Source organism: Lipotes vexillifer, unplaced genomic scaffold (genome assembly GCF_000442215.2).
Source record: "Lipotes vexillifer unplaced genomic scaffold, Lipotes_vexillifer_v1.1 scaffold1180, whole genome shotgun sequence".
In the NCBI taxonomy this organism is placed as follows: domain Eukaryota; kingdom Metazoa; phylum Chordata; class Mammalia; order Artiodactyla; family Lipotidae; genus Lipotes; species Lipotes vexillifer.
This window is the reverse complement of record NW_006771828.1, coordinates 722,860-742,155: the sequence shown is the minus strand read 5'-3', so window position 1 is coordinate 742,155 and position 19,296 is coordinate 722,860. Positions and strand designations below refer to the sequence as shown.

At 40.8% G+C, this 19,296-nt stretch overlaps 1 protein-coding gene across 1 annotated transcript in view; it reads right to left on the bottom strand.

Moving 5' to 3' along the window:
* The window catches only part of COL19A1 (collagen type XIX alpha 1 chain), a 381,858-nt gene that overhangs the window by 34,303 nt on the left and 328,259 nt on the right, over positions 1-19,296 (bottom strand). The window contains exons 35-42 of the mRNA XM_007447208.1: positions 16,582-16,635; positions 15,127-15,180; positions 12,831-12,875; positions 9,810-9,860; positions 9,680-9,724; positions 9,218-9,244; positions 6,125-6,178; positions 979-1,023 (exon numbers count right to left, since the gene is read on the bottom strand). Of these exons, the coding sequence (XP_007447270.1) occupies positions 979-1,023; positions 6,125-6,178; positions 9,218-9,244; positions 9,680-9,724; positions 9,810-9,860; positions 12,831-12,875; positions 15,127-15,180; positions 16,582-16,635 (375 nt within the window). The remainder of the gene's footprint in view (positions 1-978; positions 1,024-6,124; positions 6,179-9,217; positions 9,245-9,679; positions 9,725-9,809; positions 9,861-12,830; positions 12,876-15,126; positions 15,181-16,581; positions 16,636-19,296) is intronic.

Here is a 19,296-nt window from a genome sequence, read left to right as displayed (position 1 = left end):
CCGCGTCCCCTGCATCGGCAGGCGGACTCTCAACCACTGCGCCACCAGGGAAGCCCTAAAACAGCTAATTAAGGGGATGTTATCCTTCATACAGGATGCTTTGCTATGGAGTGTGGATGGGTTTTTGTTTTTTTGTCGTTAGATTTAGCAACGAAATAGAGTGGCTACCCTCCTTTTGAAGGATGGGGTGCTGGGGGGTGGTGGTAGGAGGGTCTGGATGGTGCTTGGTGGAGATGGTAGGGCCCTTTCTTATCTTCCTCATGTTCCTGTGACTGAAGCACACGGTTTCCGTTGACTTTCCTACCCTGGCCCACGCTGCAGGGGCACCTAGCGAGGATAAGTGGGCTCTTATTCATCAAGCCTGACCGCAAAGTTTTAATTAGAGCCTCATGAATGAAGATCAGAATAATCCCTAGGGCTCAGAGGAATGATTTTAACCTTTCCTGGAGCACTTCCTATTCATCTGGAAAGACCTTGATGAGATTAAAACATTGGACACATTAAAACATTGGACACAGAGAGCAACAAAAATGATTGAGAGGCTGGAAGGGCTACTTTACGAGGACATATTAGCAGCCATAAAGCTCTGCTAATAACACCTGGCTGAGGGAAAACTCAGGCAGATGGCAGCTTAATAAGAAGATCCCAAAGTTCTGAGGATGAGAACTTTGCCTTTTGAGGATCAAGAAACCTTGAACTATGACAGGAATAAGGAAACCCAACAAGCTTCTCAGAGCTGTGCTACCTTAATGCGTTGACAAGGTAACTGGGCTTCCCCTTCCCATGTGAAAGTGAGTTGGGGAGAAAAAAACAAAGAAAAAAATTTAAAAGATGAAAATAAAGAAAGGAGCATTCTTGAGGTGGGAGAGGGACGGATGGTTCTGCTTTTTAAACCGGAGGTTTAAGGAGTCACCCCGTGCTCCCAGCCCTTCTGACGGTCAGTGCCCGTGAAACCAACGTGAGAGAATCTGGACTCACCGAGATTCCCGCTACTCCAGGGGGACCTGCCGGGCCTCGATCTCCCTGGAAAAAATGTACTATTTATAATGATATCTATAAAATCTCCACCGATGAAATTAATGCTCAAGTAATAATTTGGATTTGGTAAAGCTTCTCTTTGGAACTTATCAATGTTATCCGTATCAGCTGGGTGAAGCTAGAGGCCAGATGGGAAAAGAAAAAAGTGAAAACTGCAGCCAATGGAACCTACTAAAGTTCTCTCTCTCTCTTTTTTTCCCCCATAAAACCAAAGCAAATAATAATCTTAATGAAAACGAGCATTCATGGTATCATTTCCGTGACCTATTCTTTTAAACAGAACCCCATCCATACTTACAGGTAAAATCAGTCAACAGTTTTATTCCACATATTCAAAAGTAATTCATTACTAATACTTAAAAGCTAAGCACACTGAATGTCTTCTAAAAAGCTTTCGCTGTACTTGTCTCATTGGATGTAGGTTAGAATAAATGTGTTTAGAACTGGGGATTTTGTAGCTTCTCCTCTTTAGGCCAATAAGAAGAGCCCTGGAATTGCTCTGAACAGTGGACTGACTCAACCCTTTTTTCAAAGGCAATGTGGTATTTTAGATAAAGCCGACAAGGCTAAAAATACTTCTGATTATATATGGGGTAATAAAATGGCAATTTTTTGTTGAGCAGAATCTACATTAAAAAACTTCCAAAGTTCCCTAAGGGACATAAAAGATGACTTGATTAAATGGAGAGAGATGTTTTGTTCTTGGAGGGCATGACAGTGCTATAAAGGTGTCATTACCACCCAAACTAATTTATAAATTAATGCAATTTTTACAAATTGCGGCTTGATCAAATGATATTAAAGTTCACTTGGGATAATAAATACATTCGAGGATAAGAGAAAAAATAAAAGAAGAATAATAAAGAGGTTAGCAATATCGTATTTCAACATACAATAAAGCTATAATAATTGAAATAATGGAATACTGGCCCAAGACTAAGCAGTATATCAATGCAATATAACAGAAACCTCAGAAACAAACCAACATTTATAATAGAATTTTAGTAAAGAAAGGGCTGTATTATTCAACAAATAGTGCTAATAACTGAATAATTTCTTTGAAAAAATCTGATTCCCTTCTTTGCATTATACTCCATATAAATTCCATACAGATTATATAAAAATAAAATGAATTAATAAGAACTAGAAGAAAATCAAGTCATAGTTGATTTTGCTTGGGAATGAGAACGAAAGTCATTTAGTGCATAAAAGCAAAATAAGAAATCATAAAGGAAAACAGTTTTACATTTGACCACATAAAAGTTATATTTACATATAGAATAAGATTAAACATAGAAATGAGAGGCAAGGAGCAACCAGGATAAAGCCTCCGCCATATAAGATAGAAGTAGTATCTTTAATATATAAAAAGCATAGCTACAGTCAAAAAAAAAAAAAAAAGAAGAAGAACTAGTAGAAAAATGGGTGAAGGATGTAAACAGGGAATCCTTGTCAGTTCCACTCTGCACTTTTTAAATTACAGGATTTTTACCCTGGAAATGAATATACTGGAGCTTTTCATTCAATGGAAACATTTGCATATCTGATAAAGGTGAATGTTAAGAGGGCTCCTCTCTGATAAGATGTTCCTTCCAACAATCGGGCCTCACAGTTCTTTGAACCACTCTCCCCTAATGGTATGGCCTCTTATTTCCATAGTTATACCTGAGACCTTGTCAAAAACAATAACTATATCCCTCCATAACCTCCACTGCATGCATTCCAACCTTGGACCACCATCTTCCATCATTCTAAATCACTCCCTTGAGTACTTTGATCCCCCAAAACTTTTGATGTCACCAAGGTCTCTAATCCGTCCATGATACAAATTTTTCATTATCTTTCATTGCCTAGATGGCCCCTCCTCCTTATTTATCTAGTTTAAATTCCACAGTCACTTGTTATAATCACTCCCTTGTGTATACTGTTGGCTTCCTGGCCCATTCTTGCTTCTTGCACTCACTTGTCAAAACCGGAGCCTTGTTTAAAGCCAGCTCCCCTCCTGTTCTGTGCCTTTGCCTGAGCGTATGTACATGGTACCTAAGCTCACTTCAGTTCATGACCGTGAACCTCTAGGGCAGCGGTCCCCAGCCTTTTTGGCACCAGGGACCGGTTTTGTGGAAGACAATTTTTCCACAGACTGGGGTGGGGGAGGGGGGATGGTTTCGGGATGATTTGAGCGCATTACATTTATTGCGCACTTTATTTCTATTATTATTACACTGTAATATATAGTGAAATAATTATACAGCTCACCATAACGCTGACAGGAGGCGGAGCTCAGGCGGTACCACGAGCCATGGGGAGCGGCTGTAAATACAGATGCAGCTTCACTCACTCACCTGCCGCTCCCCTCCTGCTGTGCGGCCCGGTTCCTAACAGGCCACGGACCAGCCGAGGCCCGGGGGTTGGGGACCCCTGCTCTAGGGGGCTCTGCTCAGCCATCACACTCTGTGGTCCCTGGATTTTCCCTCTCTCTGAGAAGACCTTCTCCTTAAATCTCCAACCGCTTCTCCCTACCACACTCTCAGATGATGACCTGGACTCCTCCATCTCTGAGGAAACCGAAGCAATCGGAAAAGAACCTCTACAGGCTCCAACCGATTCATGTGCCCACATACCAGCATCTGTAGCCCTGTTCTCTGATTTCCCAGCGGTTACCATAGATGAACTATCCATGCTTCTCTCTGAGGCCAAACCCCGCATTTATGCTTTAGGTCCCCTTTCCTCTTAGCTATTTAAGGATGGCATTCCAGCAATTCTCGTCTCTCCTCCTATCTCGTCATCCCCCTCCCCTTTCTTCAGCACAGTAACAGTCTGCTACTTCTGTGGCCTTAAAGTTCGTTTTAGCAAACCTTGCCCTTTCTCCCCCAGCAGCTGCTGGCCCATTTCTTTACTTTCCTTTGCAGCAAAACTCCGTAAGCACTGTTTAAACCGTATTTGCTGTCTCTAAATCTTGTTCTGTCATTCTCTCTTAAACCCATTCAAGTCCAGCAGTTGGTCCTACCAACACAGTGAAACGGTAATCACTCCTCTGGTGATACGTGACCTCTGTATTGCTGAATCCAATGTCAGTACTCCGCCATCCTACTTGACCCCATCCTACTTGACCTGTCTGTAGGACTGAGACAGATTTTCACTCTCTCTTCTTGCTACGTGATCTTTGCTTGATTTCCAGGAAGCCAACATTTCCTCCTATTTCCCTGGTCACTCCTCCTCAGTCTCCCTTATTCATTCCCCCTTTTCTTCCTGATCTTAATGTTGGAGGGCCTCGGGGCTCAGTCCTTGACCCTCTTCCATTTTTGTGAGTGAATAAACAACACTCTTTTTGTTTTTAATTTTTTGGCTTTTAAATTAATTTTTATTGGAGTATAGTTGACTGGTCCTCTTCTCTTTTAAAAGAATCTACTGTCATTCTCTTGGTGATCTTATACAGCCTTCTGACTTTCAGACAGCATCTACATGCTTAGACAAGCAATCCGTATCTCCACTTAGACTCTCTTTATTATTATTATTATTATTATTATTTTGGCTGCACCACGCAGCATGTGGGATTTTAGTTCCCCGACCAGGGATCGAACCCATGCCCTGTGCAGTGGAAGTGTGGATTCTTAACCACTGGACTGCCAGGGAATTCCCTTAGACTCTTTTTTAAATGCCATACTTTTATATTGTACTGCCTACTCAATACCCCCACTTTGCTGTCTAATAGATACTTCCAAACTCAGTCCCATGTCCAAAATTATACTCTGGATCATTGTCTATCTGTAGCTTCCCTCATTTCTGTTGATGACGCCCTGCCATGCCAGTTGCTCAGGTCAACACCATGGAGCCGTCCTTGACTCTTCTCTCAGACCCACATCCCATCAATCCTGTCGCTCTGCCTTCACAGCACGTCCATAACCTATCTGCTCCTCAGGACCGCCACCGTTTCTGCTCTTATCTGAGCCGACACCACTCCCCCGTCTACAGGAACAGTGTCTTCCCTGCCCCGTCCTCACTCTCCAGCTCAGAAACCACCGCTGGCTCCATATTCCCTCAGAGTGAAGGATAAAGTCCTTACAATGGCTGGTAAGCCTCTTTATTAATTAGTGCTTCTCAAACTACCTGTGGTGAAGGAGCAGTTTATTTACTTATTTATTTTCTAATGCATCATGATCCAAGGTGAGTCTACTGGTCACATGTTTGGATATCATGGCAACGTCAAAAGTCAAGCTGCCAGACAAGTTGCTTAAGTGCTTTCTCTCCATCTCTGTGCTCACCTTGCCCCAGAATCCATAACGAGTCTGCAGACTGGCACTGGTACTGCACTGGCCAGTGAGTAGCATTGACCTCAACATGGCGGGGCTGCTCCTAACTGCCACCCCACCTCTCTGACCACATCTCCTACCATATCCCCTCGCTCACTCCCCGGGTCTCCTTGGATGTACCAGGAATGCTCTGCCTTAGGGCATTTAGACCTGCTGTTTTTTCTTCTTTTAAAAAAATTTTTTTAGTTGTATATATTTAAGGTGTACAACATGATGATTTGATATACGTATACATTGTGAAATGATCACTGCAATCAAACTAATTCACATCCCTATCACCTCACACAGGTCACTGTGTATGTGTGTGTGTGCGTGTGCGTGTGGTGAAAACGCTTAGCAGATTTCAAGCGTACAGTTTAGCATGGTTACCTAGTGTCACCTTGCTATACACTACATCTCTAGAACTTACTCACCTTGCCTGGAACATTCTTCGTTCTGGCTTGAGGGGGCTTGGCTAACTGCCCCCTACCTCTTCCAAGTCTGCTCTGTTCTTGCTTTCTCAGACCACCCGATTTAAAATGATACCCTTCCCTTCCGCACTCCTGATGCCCTCAGCCTGCCTCTACTTTTTCTTTCCACAGCACTTACCAACAATATTATTTCGTTATTTGTGTTTATTCTTTTAGTTTCTGTATCCCCTTCTTAGAACATAATTTTTGTCTCTTTTGTTCCCTTATACATCCCCAAACCTAAAACAGTTCCTGGTCCAACAGTAGGTGCTCCATAAACATTTTTGAATGTTGAATCAGTGATCACACGTCTAACCCTGCACTTACCTTTATACCAGGAAATCCTTCTAATCCTGGCAACCCCATCACACCAGGTTCTCCCTGTTAAATATGAACATAAGAACACAGAAGCAATGGTCAAAAGGTTTTTTAAGCATTGATTTCAAAAGCAAAGATATTTTTTGGCTAAAAATTACTCCCTCAAACATCAATTGGTAATTTAGCAAGTAAATAGTACGTTCTATTTTCAAGCATCTGTATTCTCGCATTTGATATTTGGGAACAGTTTGAAAATAAAGCTATTCCCTGGAGAAGTATGAGTATCTTTTCTAATTAATTGTTTTCATCCTGATGAAGAATCTGCTCTGAATGAATCCTTCTAGTCAGTGATAACTCCAATTTCAATAAGGATTAGAAGGAAAGACTGGGCTTTAATAAACTTTGCCAATTTATAAGGTATCTAAGCCTTCTAGATTATCAGAAAACAAGACTAAAGTCTTTAAGAGTGGATGAAGATGCAGCTCTCAAAGTTTATAATCCCACAATATTTCCTGGAGCTGGATATGAATTGTGGATGCTTCAGAGGACAGCCCAGGAGCAGTTATTTATGATGGCTCACTGAGAGGAGACAGGTAAGCATTTCTGCTAAAAAAAAAATCTGTTACATATGCTGGTGTCTGGTCCCAGATGACTGGAACCTCTAGGCCCTCGAGGAACCCATTTAGAAAGGTCAGGGTGAAGGAAGCTGCCAACTTTGAACAATAAACAACAGGGGTTTTAAATTAAGAGAGATAAAGTGGGTAGTTGTTTGATACCTCCTTGTTAATGAATTAATGTTAACTGCAAATATTTTCTTAAGACGCTGGATGTTTTCAACATAATCACATAGAAAAGGTAGCTTCCCGAGGTCATTCTCTGTAAATGTATTTTTACATGCCTAATTCTAATCTGCTTCAAAAATATTACCAACACTTAACTTCCATTATGATTTATGATATTGTCCTTATCACGGGATGCTTAATGAGGAAGCATATCATTTGATCCTTTCTTTGCTTCAAAAGCCTTTTTAAACAACTACCAATATGTAACCTGTCAATCAGGAAAAAAAAGATGTTCAGATTCTATTCTGCATGAAGCTCTGTAATGGAGGCTCTGGGTTATTGACAAAGGAAATAAGCTCTTTGATCTTCTTTGTTTATATTCTCAACTATCCTTAGGACAGGAATTGGTTGGACAGTGCTCAGCCAATCAATCAATATTTGTCTGAAAGTAGCTAATAATAAATACTTAATTGAAAGCCAATTATAAATTGAATACCAAGGGAATGAAATGGAGTGCCTCAGAAGATAATAAATTCAATTAAGGGTAATTTTTATCTGTAAAGGTTCACTGAGAAGATTAGAAACAGTGATACAGATCTGGTGTCCTGGGATTTGAAGGATGCTGGAAGAGTATATCTCCCCATACTTACCCCGGTGGGACTTTTCCATTTTCTGCTCTGTGACCTGTGACTCCACCGTTCCTGGCTTATCTATCTCTATGCTATGAGGTAGTATTTCTCTATTCGGGGCAACTGGTCGGAAATGAGTTGCCCGGTGGTGGTGACATGGAGCCCAATCTAAAGTTTTATCTAAGATAAACATGAGGGTTTACTCGGTAGCTAATTTCATGATTCCACATTTCTGTTTTTGTGCTTCACCCACTTAATTCACGTCGCTAAAAGCAAGGAACGTCGTCCACTTAGTTTTTGTTCTTTATTCTTTGTTGCAGCTAAAAAATTTTGAAGCCTAATCTCTTCAAATTCTACTCAATGCTGTCTACATTTTTGCTGCCACGTACTTTCGAATCCAAGTGAATCATAATTTATCCTTTATTATAGTACTTTTTTAAAAGGTTTCTCACCTTAATCTACAGTTACTAATTTAAAAACTTGGGTGCTCCAGAAAAGTCAGTGAGACGCCTACGTGTCCCTGAATGATTCAGAGGGGACGCTTGTGTGTGTGAGTATGAGAAGGAAAGACCAGGAGGACATTTTTATCAATAAGACGAAAGAAGATTTAGATTGGAATGAAGGATATGCGGGGGGAGGTGAAAGCATTAAAAAACGTTACAGATAAAGAAAGCACAGCATGAGTAATGAAACAACGGAAACTTCTAAATGACATATTTGGGGTTCGGAAAGTGCTACAAACTGGGCATTTCATAGGGTAAAACAAATTGGCTTTTAATATATATTGCCCAGTAACAAAAAATAAGCTCTTTCATGCATCTCCTTTGAAAATCTATTTAGATGTAAAAAGATTGCTTTTTATGGCTCTTCTTTCGCTTGTTTAAAATTTATTCATCTAGTTTTACCAAACTCCACTGTAATGAAAGGGCCTGGGACTTCTTCCCACGGCAATGGAAAGTGGTTTGAAAGTTTATTTCAGTTTCAGATACATCTGAGTTTCAAGTATATACCCAAAGGTTAAAGGACATAGAAATGAAATATGAAGGACAGGACACATGCCTGAAAAGGACATGACAGGAAAATCTGCCAAGGAATAAAGGGAATCGAATTGCATCTGGCAGAACTTTTACAGTGCTGCTCCGTGGCTGAGAAAGATGCTTAACAATCATCATCCTTCGGAAGGCTGGAGCACAGGATCTCTTCCCAGGCCGAGGGGTAACCTCCTGAAACATCGCTCCTAATAAGCAGGGTTATGACAGCGCACCACATCGCCTCCAGAACAACTGCCTAAGACAGTCAAAGCAAATAAACTGTCCCTGTCTTGTTGTAGTGTCGGTGGGGGACATGACAGACCTATTAAGGAATTTCTTTCCAATAAATAGTTTTCTCCCGTGATCTACTTAACATGGAACCAATCATCAGAATAGTCCTATTGGAAGAAAGTGTCCTATTTCTCAAGAGCTTTATATGCATCTTCCTCCAGCCCAGGGTGATTTTCAAAATCACACTGATGGAAGAGCCTCAAGGGCAGGGACACATCAGGACTGAGGCATCCTGAAACGAGGAGATGCCCGCTTCCTCCATGTAACCAAGGGACATCTCAGGAGGCAGGCATCTCTCCTGAAGGTCTTCTTTCAAACTCGAATAAAGATTTATTTTCTAAATGACACAAAACATGGGAATATACATACCACTGGGCCAGGATCACCTTTGGGGCCCTAAAAGAAAAATATGAGAAGTCATCTTGAAAATAATGACCGAAGCAAACTTACAAACTATGAAGAATTTTTATCCAATTCGCTTTAATACACATAAAAATATATGCAAGTTTTGTTTTGCTATGGTTTGGATTTGAAGCATAATAAGATGAGGAAATATAACTTGATGGAACTCCCATGATGGTGACTGCTTGGACATTGATTTAGTTCTCAGATTTCCAAAAAGTGACACCACCATGCAGAATGCCGCTTTCCTTTGTTTTGACTGTGTACATTTCCCCAATGTTATTATAATTGGTTTCATTTATTTCCTCCTGCAGAAATTTTTCTTTATATTTGTAACACATATTTTTCAGTGAACTTAGGAGGCCTTTGTGTGTGTGTGTGTGAGGCTGCTCAGCTAAAATATGCTTGGTGATAAACAACTGTACTCACAGGGGGGCCAGGTGGCCCTGGAAAACTGGGAGCGTTCACACCTCCCTTCAAAAGAAAAAGACAAAGGTGAGAAGAATTTGTAGTAACCCATAGCCGGAAAGTGATTTTACATAATTAGCAAAGTAAATACCTGGATTTTATATAAACTGCCCATTCCATTTCCTTCATTGAATGGTAAACCCTTAAGAAAGAAATGAAACATGGAGTTATCCTTTGAAGTTAACAGTGAGCATCTCTACCTTTTGTTGTTTCACCAAATGATATTTTTCCTACTCTATTTTAGAAACTGAGTTTAATGTTATCGGTAAAAATTATAACGTTCCCCTTTTTGGTTCTTCTAAAGCAAACGTAGAAGAAAAAAACAGAAGGCATGTGGGCTCCACCTGGAGCACGCGCACACACTTTTGGTGGGGCTGTGACGAATGTGCCGGCTTGACAGATGAGCCACTAATGCATTCAGAGGAAAATATTATCTGCTCATTAAAATTCAGTTTCTGAATTGCCAATTTATGCTAACTGTTTACAGCCTGCTGACCTGCAGGCCATAACACAGGAGTACTGATGAAGATGTGAACAGGGAACAATTTGGCTACTGAGAGGTAATTTTTTTCCACACTCTCTTCATACTAAATAGAAAATTAAGGGAAATGGGGGAGATGATGTTACTCACAACCCTGCATGGATGTTTCTACAAAAACATATTCTTTAGAACAACAGGGAAGAGGAACTTCCTAATAAATTGACCTGTGAATGCAAAGTCCCAGAGCAACTAACACTTAAAGAGAACTAATCTGAGAGGCTTTCAAAATCGTACATTTTGGCATTCAGGAAAAATTTGCATATGAAAATTTTAGTTAGGATCCTCTAACCTTCTTTTTAAAAATTCCCATAGAATCATAACCTGCGTTTTCCTTTATTGTGATTTCCAAGCTTCAGCTGCAAAATTGAAGAGCCATCACTGCCGTTTTTGGACCATGGTGGTCAGTGGTGCTCAGGGCGCATGATTTGCATGCATCTTTCAAACACTTGTGAAGGAAGGAAAAATGCTCTGTTCGTTTATTCCTTCAGTATTTCATTCGTTCATTTGGCAACTGCTGAATGTCTACTGTATTTAGTCCTGGAGGGGGAAGGATACTTTTGTCTGAGATTTCCAGGGCCGCCGGGGGGTGCTTCACAGAAAAGACAACATTTAATTTGTTTTGAAGAATAAATAGCTTTGGAGAATCGGGCTGGGGGGCAAGGGAGATTTCTTAAATCCATCGTAAAATAGAGGTCCCTTTTGGGAGCTCATGTTGTATTTTGCTGTTCTGTCCACTGGGGAGGGAGGGTATTTTAGTGTTTGAGCCTCAAATGCTGCCTGCTCTGCTTCCTTGTCAAGGGAGAAGGTAAGTAAAACAAAAATGAGCACGTTTAGGGAAGCCGAGTGCCAGTGTGTTCACTGATGTGCGCAAACGTGCGACTGCATGCAGACTAGCGATGTATCTTTGTTGTCTCCAGCATCCTAAGAAACTCCTACCAGTGGAGAAAGCTGAGACGTGAAAATGCACAGCAGCCATACCCTTCCTTTCTCTTGTTTTTAGATGAGGATGGTACTTAAGGTGAGGACTTGGGCCATTTCAGGGCGTTACTCAGTTTTCCTGGATGTCTCCCTTGCATATAGGAAGTGCACATGTTATTAAACTTCTGATTGTTTTTCTCCAAAAAAAACCAAAGTCATGGATGAATTCTACCCCTTCTGGGGGAGTCTGGCTTCTTCACCTCTCCCTCTGAGGCAGGTGGGAAAGAACGCTTGGCTGGACGGACGCTGTGATGCTGTTTGAGCGAGATCCCACTTGAGGGCAGACTTGCTCCGGAGAGAGGCCCCTGTCCTCCCCAGCCTCCCGACAATGTGCACGTCTGTCTCAATCCCTAGCACGAAAGCAGCGGTGGCCCTTGTACATTTCATTCACTAGGCACCATATAAATAGAATTTCCTTGCATCTCGGGCATCATAGATGGTAACGAACACACACAGCACAACACAATTTTTCTACCAACTCACACTGCCGGAAGGGATGTCTTTTTACAGCCCCTGTCTTTTCTGTGAATGAGGCTCATTGAGGTTAAATGACTTTCCCAGGGTCCCCCAGGCAGGAGGTGGAGAGTAGGGGTGCACACCCACCTGAACTGAGTCCACAGCAGGGAGGCCCACAGTCTGCAAATCCGAGCAGTGTGCCTCAGGGCTGAGCTAATGCGGGAATCAGGGTTCCCCTAAGCCACCCTGGCTGTCATTCACATTTATACATAAAACTCAGATGACTTTTATCCTTGAGAATATCTAAATGTAGTCTGACCTCTGAGTCATAAAAGCTTTTTTTTGATTTCAACTATAGGACATTCTGAAAAAGGCAAAAGTATAGAGATAGTAAAAAGACCAACAGTTTCTAGCAGCTTGAGGGACAGGGAGGTGAGCGATGAACAAGTGTAGCACAGGACGTTTTCAGGGCAGTGAAACTGTTCTGTACGGTACTGTAATGGTGGATACATGAGACTATGCACTTATCAAAACTGATGGACCATACAACCGAAAAAGTAAACCCCAAGGTCAGCTATAGAGTTTAGTTAATACTAATGTATCAATATCAGCTCCTCAACTGTAAAAAATTCTACTCTAAGAGAGAAATTATATTACCTGGATAGTTAATGTGACAAATAATATTTCTCAACATATAATAATAATTCTGTTATACATGCCACTGAAAAATCATTATATCAGAGTTAGAAGGAACTTTATACATATGTTTTTGGTTTTTAAGCCAAGATAAAATTCACATACCATAAAGTTTATACTTTTAAAGAGTACAATTCCACACTAACGTAAGATATTAATGATAAGGGAAACTGCGTGTGTGTGGCAGGACCATATGGGAACTCTGTATTTTCTGTGAAATTTTCCTGCAAACATAAAAAATCATCCAAAAAAAATAAAGTCTATTTAAAAAAACAACAAAAAAACAAACAAAAAAAGTAAAATCTTTTTTTTTTCTCTTTTCCATTATGGTTTATTACAGGATATGGAATATAATTCCCTGTGCTATACAATAGGACCTTGTTGTTTATACAAGTCTGAAGTAGATGCATGAATTTATGTTTTAAACCTGAAAGAACTCACAGGTGGTCCAGGTGGTCCAGGTGTCCCAGGGGGTCCCTCGCTGCCCTGCAAGGGGGTACACAGACCAACATAAACGGCTTAGACATTTCTACTCCAGGTTTATGGGCCCGACTGCGCTTCCTCCGGGAGCCACATTCCGAAGTCAATATGACTTGTCATTTTGTTCACCCTTGCAAAGTCTTATTCAGCGGGGCTCTTCCCTTCACCTGGAGAATTAACATTACTAAACCACGGGAAAGGTAAATGCCTTTTCCCACAGGCATTCGGATCCTCACGGTGTGAGCACCAGGGATGAAGCTTATTTTTAGATGGAGCCAGACAAGCAGGTGACCAGGTCCTGGACTTCGAGTGCAGCTGGGGGAACTCTCCGCACATGGGGGTGCAGAGCACACTTCCTGAAGGCTGGGGCAGCTCAGGGACATGGCTCTTTGGGTCAGACCCTCGCTTCTAGCCTCACCTCCACCACCTTCATCTTTTGGGAACCAGAGAGGGCATCCACATGCTCTGACTAAAGTAGAAAATCACAACCTGTGTGTGTCTGCAGGAGGAAAACTTTCTTTCACATCCTAAGTGAATATCAGGCATGTCCCACTGAGCAGAAGTGACCGTGGTACAACGCTATATAAGGAAAATGTTCTTTACAATGTAAACAGCCTCAGACATTCTGCTTCCAGGCAAAGCAGACTGAAAATGAAATGTGTGAGAAATGCATTCAAGTTGAAACTTGAAAAATGGGATTTCATCTATATTTTGATAAAACATAGGATGCTTATTGGTCCATGATAAACTGAGGTATGATACTCCTTTTGGTGCCTTTAACCAGTTTTTCCTGTAACTGCTTTTTTTTTTTTTTAGAATAATAGCCTCATAAAATCTTTTGAGTCTCTCAATATCAGGGGCGATGGCAAGAAATGGTTAATTAAAAAAGAATCCAGAGAGAGTAAAATTCCTACTTTAAAATGCCCAAGAATTTTGAGGGATTTTAGTCTATTTTCATAAATTTGATGAAGGATTGCATTCCAATCTCCCCATTTTTTCAGTAACCAAAGAATCCTAGAAACCTTTTGATTGTATCTTTATCAATAAAAACCAACTGTAAAGTTTTTCTTGCAATGTATCTGCCTGAGAAGGAGTGACCATGAGTATACTGTATCTTTTCCCAAACTGCTCTGCTGGCGGCTCTCTCTCTAAGACACATGGGGCTCTGCTGGCGGCTCTCTCTCTAAGACGCATGGGGCTCTGCTGGCGGCGTCCTTCAGAGAATCATGTCATGGTTCTCATGAACTGTGAGTGGACGATAAACAAGGAAAATATGCACCTATTGAAAGGACTTTTTTTTCCGGCACAATTAATAGTCATATTTTCTTTCTCGATTGTGCCCCAAAGCTCATCTCAGTGTGGAATTCCCATTAACTTCAAAAGGCAAATCTCTGACTGAATAATTTCCATCGAGAACAGATCAAAAAGGCTGGTGGAGGTGGGCAAGCTCCCTGGGATGCTATCAGAGAAACTGTGCTGAGACTGTCCAGAATAAGCACGTTGTTGCCTTTCAGTTTGGGGGGATTCCTTTGCTCCTTGATGCCATTATGCCCCACTGTGGTCATTTTGGGGTAGAAGCCACTTGAGTGGCTCATATGGGCTCCGGATTCTTAAATTTCTCTCATCCAAAGAGTTAGTCTGTGTGACTCGTGTGCTGGCTCTATCACACTGTGGGTGACACTTTAGATCGTAAATGGGGTAACTGTGTGATCTTCCTGCTGATCTTTTGCTGGTTCTCCCTGCTGACCACAGCAACCCATCTGTCCTGTCAACCAGACTCCCCAGGAAGCAAGTTGTGCTGGTTCTTTCGCGGATCTCCCCTACAACCCTCTAAGGACAGAACTTGCAGATTTTCTCAGCAAGCACGTCATTTACTGGAATCCTGGTTCTGAGAGCGAGCCTCCTGTCGGGAGCCTTGGCACCTGCGGCTGGACTTCCAGATACAAACTACCTTCCTGCACCTCATCGGGAGGTGACCCTCACCCCATCCTTCCCCACAGTGGATGCCCAGGACCCTGAGTCCAGCTTGGATGTTTGCTGTGTGGCACCTATGTGCTATTCATCCTCTTCCCTGGGAACATATCTCTTGTCTTCAGACCAATTTTGGGACCTATGTCTTTCCAAGCCCACTTCCCTGACATCACTCCTATAGTACTTTGAGGCTTTGCTTGATTTTATGGATTTCTCTGTAAGTAGGCTCACCTTGCTTCTACCCCAAGCCCCAATCTGGACAGTAAGTGAGGCTTTCCCTCTGTACCTTGTCACCCTTTGTTCCCGAGGGGCCAGGATGTCCCGTTCTTCCCAGCAAGCCCTGTAAAACACAAAACTAAGTTTGTCACAGAAACAACAACCAAACGGCCAAGGGTATTGGAAGTTGGTTGCTCAAACTGATACACTTTGAAGGTCATTTGATCCTAATTAAAATGAGTCCTATAAGCTTATATTTCTTCAGGCTGGTACAGCAGCTGTATCCTGCTAATAAGCCCTTGGAAGGATAAAATTTGTATTTGTGGTCACTTTTTCACCTTGGCCAACCACATTTAATGACCTTAATTGGAACCTCTTAATACATTTAAGAATTTAGCCTTGCTGTTTAAATGGCAATTTACATAGCATTATGCCTTCCTAAATGAGCTATAATTTTGGTGGTGATCAACATTTTAAATACTTCACAGAGCAGAATTAACAAGGTGAGTTATGCGATCTGCATTTTACCAATGGAAAATAAAATTTAGTTTAAAATCTTCTTTGAGAATAGAGTTAGTTATCATTTCCACGGCTCCTTTCACAACTCTTTCTCTTAACTTTTAATTTTAGTGTACAATTTAGAGCCAGGTTTGTTCTATATAACTGTGGTGAAAGCACAAAAGGTAAAATTTTCATTATGGCAAACCCATGATTCAAAACATGAAAAGAACACGATTACATTCCTACATACCTTTTGCCTAGGCACTCTAAGAAGGAAAGAGTTGGAAAAATTGAGGCTTGAGGAGAGTTGCTAGATTTAGCAAATAAAAATACAATATTTGGGACAAACATGCTATGAAAGTATTTATTTACATGAAATTCAAATTGAGCCTCATGTCCTATATTTTAACTGGCAACCCTAGATTTGAGCTCTGCTTTCATGATAGACTGGGTTTAGCAGGTGGGAAAGGAAAAAAGATTGTTTTAAGCAAACAGGGTAACTGAAGACAAAAAGGCCCTGATGCTGTGTTTGAGAGAGACAGCGGAAAAAAGTGCCGACTAAAGTACAGCATATTTTAAGTCAGAAACAGGAATAAAAGTAAATTGAATCTGATAATCCTTGACCCCTTTTTTTTTTTTTTTTTTTCTGTCTAGAGAATAAATTCTTAGTTTATGGTGCTTAAAAATGTAATCGTGTAACCATCGGAATATCTGTCCCTAAGGTTGATGCCAGAAAAATTATAGCTAAAAAAGATAACGCTCCTCTACATCCAACGTCTATACAAATAGACTTGCTTCATCACAGTCTGCTTTCTGGTCTGGTAGAATTTTCATGACAAGTCTCCACAACCCCAAGCAGCCTTAAGGAATACTAACAAAAATCTGAGATGTTGGATGCTACTTTCCCCAGCAATAGCTACATAATCCACACAGAGGAACAGAGAACAAAAAGCAATAAAGAATGTTAGTTCACTTTGCATCATACCAGCAGATATGGGCTCTAAGTATTTTAGCAAATACTTACAGGGGGTCCAGTCGGGCCAGGAGCACCTGGAAGGCCCGGAACGCCTTGAAGACCCTAAAAGAGATAGTTCCTACCATGAAATCTGTTATATCATTGGAAACAAAGCATTTTAGTTATCAAATTTTTTTTTTTTTGCGGTACACGGGCCTCTCACTGTTGTGGCCTCTCCCGTTGCAGAGCACAGGTTCCGGATGCGCAGGCTCAGCGGCCATGGCTCACGGGCCCACCCGCTCTGCGGCATGTGGGATCTTCCCAGACTGGGGCACGAACCCGTGTCCCCTGCATCGGCAGGCGGACTCTCAACCACTGCGCCACCAGGAAAGCCCTAGTTCATCAAACATTTTGACGATTGAAAACTACCCATCTTTGCTGGCTAATCAAGAAACACATTTGTCATCTGCAAACACCCGTTTTCTAAGAGTAAGGATGGCGAGCTAAAATGCCACGACGTGGAATTTGTTACAAACATAATTTAACGTGTTGGTGATTCATAGAACATTTCTGATCTCACAGAGCCCCTCCATTGACAACAGCCATCTTTGAGAAGCCGGCACTGCTAAAGCACGAAAATACAAATTTCAGATGAGCAGAGTGCCATCAAAGAAATACATGGTTACACTAATGCTTCTTTCAGCTGGTGGAACAATGGACTCTGTTTCATGATACAGTATTTAGTTTAGCTGGCCAGTTCATTATAAGAAATACAGCTCATCGGCGAATTTAAATTTAGAACCCTTTAATGGCTTAAGGGTAAAAGTGAAGAGATAGCTTCTTAGGCCCCGCCTAAGATTTGTAGCGTCATGCTAATTATACTGGATACATTTATATATTCAAAGAAGAATTGGTAAGATTAACTGATAACTCGTGTAATTAATTTGTTCCTTTACCAAGTAAGTCAGCAAAAGAATATTAGTTAAATAAGTTACATAAAATCCATAATATGAAATGTTTTGCAACTGTTAAAGTCATGTTTCAAAAGCTACTGAATAACAAAGAAAAGGAAACGTTACAAAATGTTACATAAAGGTCCAAATTATTAAAAAATTAGAAATGCACTTCATAAAATATGAGACTGATAGAGGCTCATAATGCCTTATCTGGAAACTTTAGTGTCAGGTGTGTTTCAGGGTTCTGGATTTTCAGATTTGTTTCAAAGGGAACACAGTGCTCATACTGGATATTACATAACACTCCCATGCCACTTGAGGCAGCACCTGCTAATAAACACACAAATATTTCTATAGCAAAACATATGATAGTCTCACCAAGTGGGATAAATAGACTAGCTCCATATGACTTCAGGTCAGATTTTGCTGCCAAATAAATCTGCTGCAAACTTGGGAAAAATTTCCCAGGTTTTCAGAGGCATTTGAACTTTGGAATTGTGGATGAGGGGTTGTGGACAATAATATGACTTTTACCAACAGTCGGAGAAGTACAAATAGGAATAACTTTTGTCTTTTCAGTGCTTTTGTGTATTTCTCAAATTTTCTATAAGGAACTCAGATGACTTCTACAATGGGAAAAATATACTTTTAAATACCCATTTATTATTTCAGATAACCATATGACGTGTCAAGTTCTATTTTGAACAGTTCCACTGTTTCAGGATTGAATTTTCTTTACTGAGTAATCCTTTTATAGTGCCAAACCATTCATTGTCATAATAAATTCCTTTACACTTTACTGTGATGAAATATGCATTTTATACATATTATAAATATCAGGTGACGTGACCATGGTAAAATTGCTACATAGTTATCTATGGGAGCTCTAGAGGAACAAAGTTCTACAGGATCAAGGTTCTTTGCATCAATGGGATTAAGGACCAAGCTCTGCCAGGTCTGTCCATCTAATGCCTAATGGGATCATATATTCCTTCAGGTTTTTCCATGTGATGGGAGGTGAAGAAATGCTGGAAAGGCTCTCCTTGAATGTGCCGAAATTCCTCATGTAACAGGAGTCTTGGGTAATATCTTATGTATACTTGTGTTAATGTGGACATATACTTTCTTCAAGATGGTATCATCCTCACTGGCAACGCTCAGTGTGTGTGTGCGTGTGTGTGTGTGTGTGTGCGTGCGCGCATATGTACGCATGTGCCCATGTGCATTTGTGGGTGGTACACGTTGGCATGTTGTATTGACTCTTTTTATTCCCCCACCATTAACTTGTTTATGGGGTTATAAGTGGAAAGGAAACAAACTTCCTTTGGGAATGGATCTCTAAAATGTCTGGAGATTATAAATGCTATGCCACAAATTGCTTTATCTCAAAACACCCACATTTCCATAAAATCCTCTCTGTATGTACGTGTATAAGATATGTGTGTTCATATGTATTCTTTTTTTTTTTTTTGTGCTACTTTTAGTCTCAACACTGAATCAGTCTAGAGATGCTGAGTGAGTCTTTAGGTAGTCCAGTTTATAAGCTTGGGACTCATTAACCTTTGATGACCACATTAAACTTTAAAGTAAACCTCAGTCCATAAATAAAAAAAGAATCATTCTCAGCCATCTTTCTCTGAACAAGCTGAAATTCTGTAGTAAGGGTAAAAGTTACTATGGTTGTGTAAAGGGCAAGCAGGTAATTTTACAAGACAAGAAAGGTCATCAAAGAAGACAAATACCTATTCAAGAGTAGGACAGTCAATTTAGCATATTGTACCAAACTAAAATACAAATTAAAATTTACTGCATAGTCAAGGATCATTAG